The sequence below is a fragment of the Salmo trutta genome, chromosome 26, assembly GCF_901001165.1.
Source record: "Salmo trutta chromosome 26, fSalTru1.1, whole genome shotgun sequence".
Lineage (NCBI taxonomy): Eukaryota > Metazoa > Chordata > Actinopteri > Salmoniformes > Salmonidae > Salmo > Salmo trutta.
Window position 1 is genome coordinate 43,208,401 of NC_042982.1, and position 17,215 is coordinate 43,225,615.

Below are 17,215 nucleotides of genomic sequence, written 5' to 3' on the forward strand. Positions count from 1 at the left end.
TGCAGTGCAGTTTGTTGCTAACCTTACTTTGCTACCTGACAACTTTACTGTTTTTACGTTTTAATTACCAGTTAATATATTTTATTCCCCCCCCCTTGCTCAATTTTTTTTCATTCAACTTTTCACCCCAGACGCTTTATCTGGACATGGACAGGACCTCCACCAGCCGAAGCTAAGTAGTAACATTACCATGATGCCTTCTAATTGCAGTACTCATAACACATAGGAGAACGATCACCTTATGGTGAGGATAGCTGTGCAGCAAGCCCAGCTTCAGACACAATCGTTAGGCAAGGGTAATTTAAGTGTAGGAAAGGATGAAACAGCGTCTGTGCCACTAATAAGTACAGATAGTAGCATAAATCCCCTCACACGGTCCCCGCAGCCGGACAACTTTCTCATGGCTTCTGGAAGGAAATGCTGTAGGAATGCTCAACCGGTGTCGCTTATTCAGCCGACAGAAACTTTCAACCGGTTCTCCCCAATAAGCAGCGAGTCGGAGTCAGAGGACGAGTCCTCGCTGGTCTCTACTCCTCCCGTTACGGGGTCTGAGACGCCGAAGCCTCCCACCATTAGCTCTGATAAATTGAAAACCCTAGTCATTGGCGACTCCATTACCCGCAGTATTAGACTTAAAACTAATCATCCAGCGATCATACACTGTTTACCAGGGGGCAGGGCTACCGATGTTAAGGCTAATCTGAAGATGGTGCTGGCTAAAGATAAAACTGGTGAGTGTAGAGAGTATAGGGATATTGTTATCCACGTTGGCTCCAACAATGTTAGGATGAAACAGTCAGAGGTCACCAAGCGCAACATAGCTTCAGCGTGTAAATCAGCTAGAAAGATGTGTCGGCATCGAGGTATTGTCTCTGGCCCCCTCCCAGTTAGGGGGAGTGATGAGCTCTACAGCAGAGTCTCACAACTCAATCGCTGGTTGAAAACTATTTTCTTCCCCTCCCGAAATATATAATTTTTATATAATTGGCCCCCTTTCTGGGACTCCCCCACAAACAGGACCAAACCTGGCCTGCTGAGGAGTGACGGACTCCATCCTAGCTGGAGGGGTGCTCTCATCTTATCTATGAACATAGACAGGGCTCTAACTCCTCTAGCTTCACAATGAGATAGCCAGCCTGCCAGCTTAGTGGAGTCTGCCACTAGCACAGTCAGTGTAGTCAGCTCAGCTTTCCCCATTGAGACCGTGTCTGTGCCTCGATCTAGGTTGGGAAAATCTAAACATGGCGGTGTTCACTTTAGCAATCTCACTGGAATAAAGACCTCCTCCATTCCTGTCATTATTGAAAGAGATTGTGATACCTCACATCTCAAAATAGGGCTACTTAATGTTAGATCCCTCACTTCCAAGGCAGTTATAGTCAATGAACTAATCACTGATCATAATCTTGATGTGATTGGCCCGACTTAAACATGGCTTAAGCCTGATGAATTTACGATGTTCAATGAGGCCTCTCCTCCTGGTTACACTAGTGACCATATCCCCCTGCGCATCTCACAAAGGCGGAGGTGTTGCTAACATTTACGATAGCAAATTTCAATTTATAAAAATACTATTTTCATCTTTTGAGCTTCTAGTCATGAAATATATGCAGCCAACTCAATTACTTTTTAAAGCTACTGTTTACAGGCCTCCTGGGCCATATACATCGTTCCTCACTGAGTACCTATCGGACCTTGTAGTCATGGCAGATAATATTCTAATTTTTGGTGACTTTAATATTCACATGGAAAAGTCCACAGACCCACTCCAAAAGGCTTTCGGAGCCATCATCGACTCAGTGGGTTTTGTCCAACATGTCTCCGGACCTACTCACTGCCACAGTCATACTCTGGACCTAGTTTTGTCCCATGGAATAAATGTTGTGGATCTTAATGTTTTTCCTCATAATCCTGGACTAATCGGACCACCATTTTATTACGTTTGTAATCTCAACAAATAATCTGCTCAGACCCCAACCAAGGATCATCAAAAGCCGTGCTAAAATTCTCAGACAACCCAAAAATTCCTAGATGCCCTTCCAGACTCCCTCCACCTACCCAAGGACGTCAGAGAACAAAAATCAGTTAACCATGTAACTGAGGAACTCAATTTAACCTTGCGCAATACCCTAGATGCAGTCTCACCCCTAAAAACATTTGTCATAAGAAACTAGCTCCCTGGTATACAGAAAATGCCCGAGCCCTGAACCAAGCTTCCAGAAAATTGGAACGGAAATGGCGCTACACCAAACTGGAAGTATTCTGACTAGCTTGGAAAGACAGTATTGAAGAGCCCTCACTGCTGCTCAATCATCCTATTTTTCCAACTTAATTGAGGAAAATAAGAACAATATAAAATGTAGTTTAGATACTGTCACAAACCTAACTAAAAAGGAGCATTCCCAAAGAGAGGATTGCTTTCACTTCAGCAGTGATAAATTCATCAACTTCTTTGACGAAAAGATCATGATCATAAGAAAGCAAATTACGGACTCCTCTTAAAAACCTGTTTAAGGTGTAGGGGGCAGTATTTTCACGGCCGGATAAAAAAACGTACCCGATTTAAACTGTTTACTACTCTTGCCCAGAAACGAGAATATGCATATTATTAGTAGATTTGGATAGAAAACACACTGAAGTTTCTAAAACGGTTTGAATGGTGTCTGTGAGTATAACAGAACTCATATGGCAGGCAAAAACCTGAGAACATTCCAAGCAGGAAGTGGCCCGTCTGAGAATTTGTAGTTCTTCTTTTGATTCTCTATCGAAACTACAGTATCTGTGGGGTTACGTAGCACTTTCTAAGGCTTCCATTGGCTGTCTAAAGCCTTCAGAAAGCGGATTGAGCCGTCTCCTGTCTCTGGGCAGAGTATAGTAGCTCAGTTTCTCAGTGGTCTGCCTGGGGACAAAGAGATTGGATATGTACGTTCTCGCGTGCACGCAGTTTTTTATTTTCCTCTTTGAATGAATACACTATTGTCCGGTTGGAATATTATCGCTATTTTACGAGAATAATACCATAAAAATGTATTTTAAAACAGCGTTTGACATGCTTCTAAGTACGGTAAAGGAACATTTGGACTTTTTTGTCTCGAAATGCGCTCGCGCAATACCCTTTGGATAGTGACCTGAACGCATGAACAAAACGGAGGTATTTGAACATAACTATGGATTATTTGGAACAAAAACAACATTTCTTGTGGAAGTAGCAGTCCTGGGAGTGCATTCTGACAAAGATCAGCAAAGGTAATACAATATTTATAATACTAATTCTGAGTTTAGTTTGCCCCGAACTTGGCGGGTGTCAAAATAGCTAGCCTTGATGGCTGAGCTATGTACTCAGAATATTGCAAAATGTGATTTCGCCGAAAAGCCATTTTAAAATCTGACATAGCGATTGCATAAAGGAGTTCTGTATCTATAATTCTTAAAATAATTGTTATGTATTTTGTCAACATTTATGATGAGTAATTTTGTAAATTCACCGGAAGGTTTTGGTGGAAATGCATGTTCTGAACATCACACGCCAATGTAAAAAGCTGTTTTTGGATATAAATATGAACTTGATTGAACAAAACATACATGTATGGTATAACAATGTCCTAGGAGTGTCATCTGATGAAGATCAAAGGTTAGCGCTTCATTTAGCTGTGTTTTGGGTTTTTGTGACATATGCTTGCTTGGAAAATGGCTGTGTGATTATTTTTGTCTATGTACTCTCCTAACATAATCTAATGTTTTGCTTTCGCTGTAAAGCCTTTTTGAAATCGGACGATGTGGTTAGATTAACGAGAGTCTTACCTTTAAAATGGTGTAAAATAGTCGTATGTTTGAAAAATTGAAATTATTGCATTTTTAAGGTTTTTGTATTTCGCGCCACGCTGTTCCATTGGATATTGGCTAGACGTTCCGCTAACAGGTTATCTGCGTATTTCTCCAAAGCTCAGTTGTCCTGAGTCTGCACAACCCTGCCAGGACCTAGGATCAAGGGAGACATTCAAGTTTTTAATACTACATCTCTTGACACCTTGATGAAAATAGTCATGGCCTCTAAACCTTCAAGCTGCATACTGGACCCTATTCCAACTAAACTACTGAAAGCGCTGCTTCCTGTGCTTGGCCCTCCTATGTTGAACATAATAAACGGCTCCCTATCCACCAGATGTGTACCAAACTCACTAAAAGTGGCAGTAATAAAGCCTCTTGAAAAAGCCAAACCTTTACCCAGAAAATATAAAAAACTAAAATCGGCCTATATCAAATCTCCCATTCCTCTCAAATTTTAGAAAAAGCTGTTGCACAGCAACTCACTGCCTTCCTGAAGACAAATAATGTATACGCTTCAGTCTGGTTTTAGAACCCATCATAGCACTGAGACTGCACTTATGAAGATGGTAAATGACCTTTTAGTGGTGTTAGAACGAGGCTCTGCATCTGTCCTCGTGCTCCTAGACCTTAGTGCTGCTTTTGATACCATTGATCACCACATTCTTTTGGAGAGATTGGAAACCCAAATTGGTCTACACGGACAGGTTCTGGCCTGGTTTAGATCTTATTTGTCGGAAAGATATCAGTTTGTCTCTGACAAATCAACAGTACATTTCGGTGTTCCTCAAGGCTCCGTTTTAGGACCACTGTTGTTTTCACTATATATTTTACCTCTTGGTGATGTCATTCGGAAACAAAATATTACCTTTCACTGCTATGCAGACGACACACAGCTGTACATTTCGATGAAACATGGTGAAGCCCCAAAATTGCCATCCCTGGAAGCCTGTGTTTCAGACATAAGGAAGTGGATGGTGGCAAACATTAAACTCTAATCTCGGACAAAACAGATATGCTAGTTCTAGGTCCCAAGAAACAAAGACATCTTCTGTTGAATCTGTTAATTAATCTTGATGGTTGTACAGTCATCTCAAATAAAACTGTGAAGAACCTAGGCGTTACTCTGGACCCTGATCTCTCTTTTGACAAACATATCAAGACTGTTTCAAGGACAGCTTTTTTTTCATCTTCGTAACATTGCAAAAATAAGATTTTCTGTCAAAAAATTATGTAGAAAAAGGAATCCATGCTTTTGTCACTTCTAGATTAGACTACTGCAATGCTCTACTTTCCGGCTACACGGATAAAGCACTAAATAAACTTCAGTTAGTGCTAAACACGGCTGCTAGAATCTTGACTAGAACCCCAAAATTTGATCATATTACTCCAGTGCTAGCCTCCCTACACTGGCTTCCTGTTAAGGCAAGGTCTGATTTCAAGGTTTTACTGCTAACCTACAAAGCATTACATGGGCTTGCTCCTACCCATCTTTCCGATTTGGAACAAGACGCAGGCCTCCTTACTGTCCCTATAATTTCTAAGCAAACAGCTGGAGGCAGGGCTTTCTCCTATAGAGCTCTATTTTTATGGAATAGTCTGCCTATCCATGTGAGAGACGCAGACTCGGTCTCGACCTTTAAATCTTTATTGAAGACTCTTCAGTAGGTCCTATGATTGAGTGTAGTCTGGCCCAGGAGTGTGAAGGTGAACGGAAATGCTGGAGCAACGAACCGCCCTTGCTGTCTCAGTTCCCCTCTCTCCACTGGGATTCTCTGCCTCTAACCCTATTACAGGGGCTGAGTCACTGGCTTACTGGTGCTCTTCCATGCCGTCCCTAGGAGGGGTCCGTCACTTGACGTGATCTTCTTGTCCGGGTTGGCGCCCCCCCTTGGGTTTGTGCCATGGGGGAGATCTTCGTGGGCTATAGTCGGCCTTGTCTCAGGATAGTAAGTTGGTGGTTGAAGATATCCCTCTAGTGGTGTGGGGGCTGTGCTTTGGCAAAGTGGGTGGGGTTATATCCTGCCTGTTTGGCCCTGTCCGGGGTTATCGTCGGATGGGGCATCGTCGGATGGGGCCACAGTGTCTCCCGAACCTTCCCGTCTCAGCCTCCAGTATTTATGCTGCAGTAGTTTATGTGACGGGGGCTAGGGTCAGTCTGTTATATCTGGAGTATTTCTCCTGTCTTATCCGGTGTCCTGTGTGAATTTAAGTATGCTCTCTCTAATTCTCTCTCTCGGAGGAGGACCTGAGCCCTAAGACCATACATCAAAACTACCGGGCCTGATGACTCCTTGCTGTCCCCAGTCCACCTGGTCGTGCTGCTGCTCCAGTTTCAACTGTTCTGCCTGCGGCTATGGAACCCTGACCCGTTTACTGGACGTGCTACCTTGACCCAGACCTGCTGTTTTCAACTCTCTAGAGACAGCAGGTGAAATAGAGATACTCTGAATGATCAGCTATGAAAAGCCAACTGACATTTACTCCTGAGGTGCTGACCTGTTGCACCCTCTACAACCACTGTGATTATTATTATTATTATTATTATTATTATTATTATTATTATTATTATTATCTAACCCTGTTGGGTATCTATGAACATTTGAACATCTTGGTCATGTTCTGTTATAATCTTCACCCAGCACAACCAGAAGAGGACTGGCCACCCCTTATAGCCTGGTTCCTCTCTAGGTTTCTTCCTAGGTTCTGGCCTATTTGGAAATACAGACAGTGTCATCCTACAATAAACATGGTATAGAGGAGACAGACCCAGTGGTTGCCCTCTAGGTTACAGAGAGCTGATAGTCCCATCCACCACCAAACTACCAGGTGTGAAACAGGGAAGAGACTCAGGGGTACCCCCATTCCAGTTGACTACCTCATTCATGAAGCTGGTTGAGAGAATGCCAAAAGTGTGCAAAGCTGTCATCAAGGCAAAGGGTGGCTACTTTGAAGAATCTTAAATATATATTTTTTATCTTATTTGTTTAACACTTTTTTGGTTACTACATGATTCTATATGTGCTATTTCATAGTTTTGATGTCTTCACTATTATTCTACAATGTAGAAAATAGTACAAATAAAGAAAAACCCTGGCATGAGTAGGTGTCCAAACTTTTGACTGGTACTGTACATGTAGGTAGGGGTAATATGACTATGCGTAGATAATAAACAGCGAGTAGCAGCGTAAAACAAACAATGCAATAGTTCGGGAAAGCAATTTCATTAGCTGTTCAGCAGTTTTATGGCTTGGGGGTAGAAGCTGCTAAGAAGCCTTTTGGACTGCACCGGGACTGCTTGCCATGCGGTAGCAGAGAGAACAGTTTATGACTAGTGGCTGGAGTGTTTGGCAATTTTTAGGGCCTTCCTTTGACACCGCCTGGTATAGAGGTCCTGGATGTCGTTGGAAAACTTAATGATGGTGTTGGAGTCGTGCTTGGCCATGCAGTCATGGGTGAGCAGGGAGTACAGGAGGGGACTAAGCAAGCACCCCTGAGGGGCCCCCCGTGTTGAGGATCAGCGTGGCAGATGTGTTGTTGTCTACCCTTACCACCTGGGGGTGGCCTGGGTGGTAGGTTCCAGTTGCAGAGGGAGGTTTTTAGTACCAGGGTCCTTAACTTAGTGCTGAGCTTCGAGGGCACTACGCAGAGCTGTAGTCAATGAACAGCATTCTCACGTAGGTGTTCCTTTTGTCCAGGTGGGAAAGGGCAGTATGGAGTGCATTAGGGATCGCGTTATCTGTTGATCTTTTGGTGTGGTATTCAAATTGGAGTGGGTCTAGTGTTTCTGGGATGATGGTGTTGATGTGAGCCATGACCAGCCTTTCAAAGCACTTCATGGCTACAGATGTGAGTGCTACAGGTCGGTAGTTATTTAGGCAGGTTACCTTGGTTTTCTAAGGCACAGGGACTATGATGGTCTGCTTGAAACATGTTGGTATTACAGACTTAGTCAGGGACAGGTTGAAAATGTCAGTGAAGACACTTGCCAGTTGGTCAGCGCATGCACTGAGTACATGTCCTGGTAATCTATCTGGACCTACGGCCTTGTGAATGTTGACCTATTTAAAAAAGGTCTTCCTCACATTGGCTACAGAGAGCGTGATCACACAGTCGTCCGGAACAGCTGATGCTCTCATGCTTCAGTGTTGCTTGCCTTGAAGCACGTATAGAAGTCATTTTGCCTGCATCGCAGTGCTCGCTGTGCCACCAGAGATTCTGTGTTCGAGCCCAGACTCTGTCACAGCCAGCTGTGACCGGGAGGCCCATGGGGCGGCGCACAATTGGCCCAGCGTCGTCCGGGTTAGGGAGGGTTTGGCCAGCTGGGATGTCTTTGTCTCATCGCGCACTAGCAACTCCTGTTGGATGTGTGTTGTATCAAGAAGCAGTGCGGCTTGGTTGGGTTGTGTTTCGAAGGACTCGGGAGAGGCTCGCGACCGTCGCCTCTCCCGAGTCCGTACGGGAGTTGCAGCAATGAGACAAGACTAACTACTACCAATTGGATACCACGAAATTGGGAAGAAAAAAAGGGGTAAAATAAAAAAAGTTATTTTGCTCGTCTGGTAGGCTTGTGTCACTGGGCTTCCTTCGTAGTCCGTAATAGTTTGCAAGCCCACATCTGACGAGCGTCGGAGCCGGTATAGTAGGAGTCAATTTTAGTCCTGTATTGATGCTTTGCCTGTTTCATGGTTCGTCGTAGGGCATAGCAGGATTTCTTATAATCCGGGTTAGAATCCCACTTCTTGAAAGTGGCAGCTATCCCCTTTAGCTCAGTGCAGACATTGCCTGTAATCCATGGCTTCTGGTTGGGGTATGTATGGTCACTGTGGGGATGACGTCATCTATGCACTAATTGATGAAACCGGTGACTGATGTGGGATACACCTCAATGTCATCAGATGAATCCCCAAAAAGATTCCAGTCTGTGCTAGCAAAACAGTCACTGGTACTTCCAGTTTAGTTTTTGCTTGTTAGCAGGAATCAGGAGGATAGAATTAATGGTCAAATTTGCCAAATGGAGGGCGAGGCAGAGCGTTGTACGCATCTCTGTGTGTGGAGTAAAGGCGGTCTACAGTTTTTTTTTACCCCTCTGGTTTCACATGTGACATGCTGGTAGAAATGAGGTAAAACTGATTTAAGTTTCCCTGCATTACAGTCCCGGGCCACTAGGGGCGCCCTTTCTGGATGAGCAATTTCTTGTTTGCTTATGGCCTTTATACAGAGTGTGGTCTTGGTGGCAGTATTTGTTTGTGGTGGTAAATACAGTTATGAAAAATATAGATGAAAACTCTCTTGGTAAATAGTGTGGTCTACAGCTTATCATTAGATACTCGACCGCAGGCGAGCAAAACCTTGAGGCTTCCTTAATATTAGATTTTGTGCACCAGCTGTTATTGACAAATATACACAGACCGCCACCCCTCGTCTTACCGGAGGCAGCTGTTCTAGCTTGCAGATGCACAAAAAACCCAGCCAACTGTATATTATCCATGTTGTCGTTCAGCCACGACTCTGTGAAACATAAGATATCCAGTTTATTCTCCAATGATTGCACGTTGTCCAATAGGACGGAGGGTAGAGGCGGGTTACCCACTCGCCGACGAATTCTCACAAGGCACCCGGACCTGCGTCCCCTGTATCAGGGTCTTTTCTTCATGCGAATGACGTGGATTTAGGCATGGTCCAGTATCAGCAGTAAATCCTTTGAGCCCGACTTATTAAAGAAAAAAAAAAATGCGTCTAGTTCGAGGTGAGTAATCGCTGTTCTGATATCCAGAAGCTATTTTCGATCTTAAGAGACGGTGGCAAAAACTTTATGAACAAAATAAGTTACAAACAAGGCGAAAAAATAAACATAGTAGCACAAGCATATCGGAATACATTTGCACATTTATTGCAGCTACAGTGCTGGCTGTAGCGTTAGTGAAAGTAGGGAGAATGTGCATTTTATGGCTTATGAAAGTGTTGACAGTGCTGAATAACAACAAACATGAACATACTTATAAAAACAGCAGCACTTTGCTGTATTCATTGAGCCCCTCTAGTCCCTAGATTGAAAAGTTTTTAATTCTCACAGTATCAACTTTGCTGTGCATTCAAGGTTTCTTTTTAGTCTATGGTTAGAGGAAACTGTGCAGACACAACGATCTGAGCGATCTGATTGGCCAGGGGTAGACCGATAAGTGCACTTGATTTGCTCTCTGGGCTTGCTGGGTAGGTGGAGATCTACCTTCAGACACATTAAATGGTTCAAAATGGGAACACTGCCTTCCCGACGCTATGGCTGCTGAATCAAGTGCACCTACCGCCAACAGCACTAGGGCTGCTGAATCAAGTGCACCTACCGCCAACAGCACTAGGGCTACTGAATCAAGTGCACCTACCGCCAACAGCACTAGGGCTGCTGAATCAAGTGCACCTACCGCCAACAGCGCTAAGGCTGCTGAATCAAGTGCACCTACCGCCAACAGCACTAGGGCTGCTGAATCAAGTGCACCTACCGCCAACAGCGCTAAGGCTGCTGAATCAAGTGCACCTACCGCCAACAGCACTATGGCTGCTGAATCAAGTGCACCTACCGCCAACAGCGCTAAGGCTGCTGAATCAAGTGCACCTACCGCCAACAGCACTAGGGCTGCTGAATCAAGTGCACCCATCATCAAAAGCACTGAACACATTTTTAAAAAGGAACGCAAGGCTTTATGCTCGGAATGTTTACAGAAATTATTGGTAATTGACCAGGAATGCCTTGGAGATCAATCGGTTGGTTACCACTGGCCTAAACAATATATTTGACCTTTCAGCTTCCCTATCAAATCTAAAAAGACATCCTAAGAAAATTAACAACAACGACAAATGGTTTGATGAAGAATGCAAAAACCTAAGAAAGAAATTGAGAAACCTATCCAACCAAAAACACAGAGATCTAGAAAACCTGAGCCTACGCCTTCACTATGGTGAAAAACTAAAACAGTACATAAATACACAAAAAAAAAAGATCCGCACGTCCGAAATCAGCTCAATGTAATTGAAGAATTCATAAAATCAAACCACTTCTGGGAAAATTGGAACACACTCAACAAAAAACAGATGTAAGAATAAACCACTTCTCCAATCTGATTGGCTCTCAAAGAACAATGAGCAAAAACAAGTTGAATCAAATTTTATTGGTTGCATACACATATTTAGGAGATGTTATTGCAGGTGTAACTGAATGCTTGTGTTCCTAGCTCCAACAGTACATACAAATAAATAAAAAAAAAGTAAAAATTTGCAATGCAGTGCATTCAGAAAGTATTCAGAAACCTTGACTTACCACATTTTGTTACATTACAGCCTTATTCTACAATGGATTACATGATTTGTTTCCTTATAAATCTACACACAATACCCAATAATGACAAAGAAAAAAAATGTTTTTTAGTAATGCTAAAAAAAAAAATTTAAAAAAAAAGGTTTAAAAAAGTATTCAGACCCTTCACTCAGTACTTTGTTAAAGCACCTTTGGCAGCGATTACAGCCTCAAGTATATTTGGGTACGACGCTACAAGCTTGGCACACCTGTATTTGGGGAGTTTCTCCCATTCTTCTCTGCAGATTCTCTCAAGCTCTGTCAGGTTGGATGGGGAGTCTCTGCAAAGCTATTTTCAGGTCTCTCCAGAGGTTCAAGTCTAGGCTCTGGCTGGGCCACTCAAGGACATTCAGAGACTTCGCCCCAGTCTGAGGTCCTGAGCGCTCTGGAGCAGGTTTTCATCAAGGATTTCTCTGTACTTTGCTCTGTTCATCCTTCCCTCAACCTGACTAGTCTCCCAGTCCCTGCCACTGAAAAACCTACCCACAGCATAATGCTGCCACCACCATGCTTCACCGAAGGGATGGTACAAGGTTTCCTCCAGACGTGATGCTTAGGATTTAGGTGCTTTTATCAAACTCCAAGCAGGTTGTCATGTGCCTTTTACTGAGGAGTGGCTTCCGTCTGGCCACTCCACCATGAAGGCCTGATTGGTGGAGTGCTGCAAAGATGGTTGTCCTTCTGGAAGGTTCTCCCATCTCCAGAGGAACTCTAGAGCTCTGTCAGAGTGACCATCGGGGTTCTTGGTCACCTTCCTAACCAAGACCCTTCTCCCCCGATTGCTCAGTTTGGCCGGGCGACCAGCTCTAGGAAGAGTCTTTGTGGATTCAAACTTCTTCCATTTAAGAATGATGGAGGCGACTGTGTTCCTGGGGACCTTCAATGCTGCAGACATGCTTTGGTACCCTTCCCCAGATCTGTGTCTTGAAAACAATCCTGTCTCTGAGTTCTACGGACAATTCCTTCGACCTCATGGCTTGGTTTTTGCTCCGACATCCACTGTCAACTGTGGGACCTTATATATAGACAGGTGTGTGCCTTTCCAAATCATGTCCAATCAACTGAATTTACCACAGGTGGACTCCAATCAAGTTGTAGAAACCTCTCAAGGATGATCAATGGAAACAGGATGCACCTGAGCTCAATTTAGAGTCTCATAGCAAAGGGTCTGAATACTTATGTAAATATTGTATTTCTGTAATTTTTTTACATTTGCAAACATTTCTAAAAACCTGTTTTCATTATGGGGTATCGTGTGTAAAATAAAAAGTCAAGGGGTGTGAATAATTTCCAAATGCAACGTATATACAAAAGTATGTGGACACGCCTATTTAAAATTTGTGCATTCAACTATTTCAGCCCGTTGCTGTATAAAAATGCAATCTCAAGACAAACATTGCCAAAAGAAGAGCCTTACTCAAAATCTCATTGACTTTCAACGTGGCACCATCATAGGATGCCACCTTTCCAACAAGTCCGTTTGTCAACTTTCTGCCCTGCTGGAGCTGCCCCGATCAACTGTAAGTGCTGTTATTGTGAAGTGGAAATGTCTAGGAGCAACAACGGCTCAGCTGCGAAGTGGTAGGCCACACCAGCTCACAGAACCTGACCGCCGAGTTCTGAAGCAAAAAAGTAAAAATCGTCTATCGTCGGTTCCAAACTGCCTCTGGAAGCAACGTCAGCACAATAACTGTTCGTCGGGATCTTCATGAAATTAGTTTCCATCGCCGAGCAGCCGCACACAAGCCTAAGATCACAATGTGCAATGTCAAACGTCGGCTGGAGTGGTGTAAAGCTCACCGACATTGGACAATTAAGTACTGGAAACACGTTGTCTGGAGTGATGAATCACGGTTCACTATCTGGCAGTCCAATGGACGAATCTGGGTTTGGCAGATGCCAGAAGAACGCAACCAGCCCTAATGCATAGTGCCAACTGTAAAGTTTGGTGGAGAAGGAATAATGGTTTGGGGCTGTTTTTCATGGTTCAGGCCCCTTAGTTCCAGTGAAGGGAAATCTTAACCCTACAGCATACAATTACATTCTACACTATTCTGTGCTTCCAACTTTCCAGTTTCAGCATGACAATGCCCTCGTGCACAAAGCAAAGTCCATACAGAAATGGTTTGTCGAGATCGGTGTGGAAGCTTCACTGGCCTGCACAGAGCCCTGACCTCAACCCCATTGAACAACTTTGGGATGAATTGGAACGCTGACTGCGAGCCAGGCCTAATCGTCCAACATCAGTGCCCGACCTCACTAATGCTCGTGGTTGAATGGAAGCAAGTCCCTGCAGCGAATGTTCCAACATTTAGTGGAAAGCCTTCCCAGAAAAGTGGAGGTTGTTACAGCAACAAGGGGGGGGGACCAACTCCATATTAAAACGCCCATGATTCTGGAATGAGATGTTCAACGAGCAGGTGTCCACATAATTTTGGTAACGTAGTGTATATAAATAAATACATCATTGGATGTATAGACATTATGGACAGTATGTGGATAGAATATGTAGTATATCTGTAGAATACATAGGATAGTACACACACACACACACACACACACTTGAATAGGATGGCCTTGACTAGAACACAGTATATACATATGAAATGAGTAAAAACGTATGTAAACCTTATTAAAGTGACCAGTGATTCCATGTCTATGTACACAGGGCAGCAGCCTCTAAGGTGCAGGGTTGAGTAACCGGGTGGTAGCCGGCTAGTGACATTGACTAAAGTTCAGAACTGGGTACTGGGTGGCTAATGGTGACTATTTAACAGTCTGAGGAATTCAGTACTTACTAGGTAAGGTTGAAGAGGGATTCAGTACTCAGTACTTACTAGGTAAGGTTGAGGAGGGATTCAGTACTCAGTACTTACTAGGTAAGGTTGAGGAGCGATTCAGTACTTACTAGGTAAGGTTGAGGAGGGATTCAGTACTTACTAGGTAAGGTTGAGGAGGGATTCAGTACTCAGTACTTACTAGGTAAGGTTGAGGAGGGATTCAGTACTCAGTACTTACTAGGTAAGGTTGAGGAGGGATTCAGTACTCAGTACTTACTAGGTAAGGTTGAGGAGGGATTCAGTACTCAGTACTTACTAGGTAAGGTTGAGGAGGGATTCAGTACTCAGTACTTACTAGGTAAGGTTGAGGAGGGTTTCAGTACTTACTAGGTAAGGTTGAGGAGGGATTCAGTACTTACTAGGTAAGGTTGAGGAGGGATTCAGTACTTACTAGGTAAGGTTGAGGAGGGATTCAGTACTTACTAGGTAAGGTTGAGGAGGGATTCAGTACTTACTAGGTAAGGTTGAGGAGGGATTCAGTACTTACTAGGTAAGGTTGAGGAGGGATTCAGTACTCAGTACTTACTAGGTAAGGTTGAAGAGGGATTCAGTACTCAGTACTTACTAGGTAAGGTTGAGGAGGGATTCAGTACTCAGTACTTACTAGGTAAGGTTGAGGAGGGATTCAGTACTCAGTACTTACTAGGTAAGGTTGAGGAGGGATTCAGCACTCAGTACTTACTAGGTAAGGTTGAGGAGGGATTCAGTACTTACTAGGTAAGGTTGAGGAGGGATTCAGTACTCAGTACTTACTAGGTAAGGTTGAGGAGGGATTCAGTACTCAGTACTTACTAGGTAAGGTTGAGGAGGGATTCAGTACTCAGTACTTACTAGGTAAGGTTGAAGAGGGATTCAGTACTCAGTACTTACTAGGTAAGGTTGAGGAGGGATTCAGTACTTACTAGGTAAGGTTGAGGAGGGTCCCAGTGGACCCAGTCATAGATGACTTGTTTCTCGGACTGGATGGCGTACTTGGCCCAAGGTGAGATGCGATACAGACGCTCCCCTTTCTTAGTGTGGACCACAACCTGCAGGGACACCAGACAGGTGACAGGTGACACAGAGGTTACAGCAGTCGCAACAAAGACACAGGGGTTGCTTCCCAATTGCTACCCTATTCCATTTATAGTGCACTACCTTTGACCAGGGCCCATAGGCACTACATAGGGAATAGGGTGCCATTTGGGAGTCAACACCAGTATTGTAGGTATACAGTGTAAAGATTAAATTCCCAAAGAAAATGGTTAGAGACAGTGAAGTGAGGACAAAGAGGACAGGCTTTCAAAACATATGGACAATGTAAGGCCATTACCTGGGAGACAAGACAGATGACTGGGGTTAAAGAGGAAGTCACAACAAAGACACAATGAGAGGGTAATCAAAATAAAAGGCCAAAGGTAAGGGCATTTAAAAACATAGGAAGAAAGGTAGGGCATTCAGAATATAGAAACGCTGTGCAGACCACCTGGGAAATAAGACTGATGACTGGGGTTAGAATTAGGTCAGACCAGTCAACAACTAATCTTGTCCACCAGCCGGCTCTCTCTCTTTTTGGAACCATCTGGTTTCACAGAGTCTCAGAAAGGGATTTGAATGGAGCCTATGGCAGAGCAGGGGGGGGGGGGGGGGGGGGGGGGAACTACTGCTGGAACTTCATTGGCTGATCTCTCAGTACATCAGCATCTAGTACACGTGTCCAACTCATTCCACGGAGGGCCGAGTGCCTGCTGGGAGTTTTTGTTCCTCCTTTGTACTTGAATGATGAATTAAGGTCACTGATTAGTGAAGAACTTCCCTCACCTGGTTGTCTAGGTCCTAATTGAAAGGAAAGACCAGTAGACACTGGGGCCCCTGATCTAGCACACCCCTGATTACATTGTGGATTTCAAAGTGCGAGCAGTGCATGTGATTTAGGCTAAACCAGGAAGTGAGTCAGGGAAAGTAGGCATTGTAGAACTGGTTCACATATAAACTTTATATGCCCAAACTCAGAATGAAATTGGGCTTCCAAAAAATAAATACGGTCGCTGTAATACGACATGTAGCATGTAGCACAAGCATTTCGCTACACTCGCATTAACATCTGCTAACCATATGCATGTGACCAATAACATCTGCTAACCATGTGTATGTGACCAATAACATCTGCTAACCATGTGACCAATAACATCTGCTAACCATGTGACCAATAACATCTGCTAACCACGTGACCAATAACATCTGCTAACCATATGCATGTGACCAATAACATCTGCTAACCATGTGTATGTGACCAATAACATCTGCTAACCATGTGACCAATAACATCTGCTAACCACGTGACCAATAACATCTGCTAACCATGTGCATGTGACCAATAACATCTGCTAACCATGTGCATGTGACCAATAACATCTGCTAACCATATGCATGTGACCAATAACATCTGCTAACCATGTGTATGTGACCAATAACATTTGATTTGTATTTTAATTGGCGATTGAGTTTTTTTTAAGTCTCATCTAATACAGCTGTAGTAGTCTTTCTCCCACCTCAAAATTTAACCCACGGCCCTTTTAAATCCCACTTTGTTGCACAGTGTTTCCAGGCTCTATATGCAGTAGCAAAATTAGCCTGGGGACAAGGTCAGTCAAGTCAAAGACACATGGTAAAGCAAGGTCATTCAACACCAGAGACCGAGTCAGGCCTATTCAGCAACACCACCAGAGACCGAGTCAGGCCTATTCAACAACACCACCAGAGACCGAGTCAGGCCTATTCAGCAACACCACCAGAGACCGAGTCAGGCCTATTCAGCAAACACCACCAGAGACCGAGTCAGGCCTATTCAACAACACCACCAGAGACCAGAGACCGAGTCAGGCCTATTCAACAACACCACCAGAGACCAGAGACCGAGTCAGGCCTATTCAACAACACCACCAGAGACCGAGTCAGGCCTATTCAGCAACACCACCAGAGACCGAGTCAGGCCTATTCAGCAACACCACCAGAGACCGAGTCAGGCCTATTCAGCAACACCACCAGAGACCGAGTCAGGCCTATTCAACAACACCACCACCAGAGACCGAGTCAGGCCTATTCAACAACACCACCAGAGACCGAGTCAGGCCTATTCAGCAACACCACCAGAGACCGAGTCAGGCCTATTCAGCAACACCACCAGAGACCGAGTCAGGCCTATTCAGCAACACCACCA

The 17,215-nt window shown here is 44.1% G+C and overlaps 1 protein-coding gene across 1 annotated transcript in view; it reads right to left on the bottom strand.

Annotated features, from left to right (window-relative positions):
• Nucleotides 1-17,215, bottom strand: part of LOC115163810 (1,4-alpha-glucan-branching enzyme) — a gene marked incomplete in the record, with an annotated part of 295,489 nt that overhangs the window by 200,491 nt on the left and 77,783 nt on the right. Inside the window, 1 exon segment of the mRNA XM_029715993.1 lies at nt 14,919-15,044. Coding sequence (XP_029571853.1) covers nt 14,919-15,044 — 126 coding nt within the window.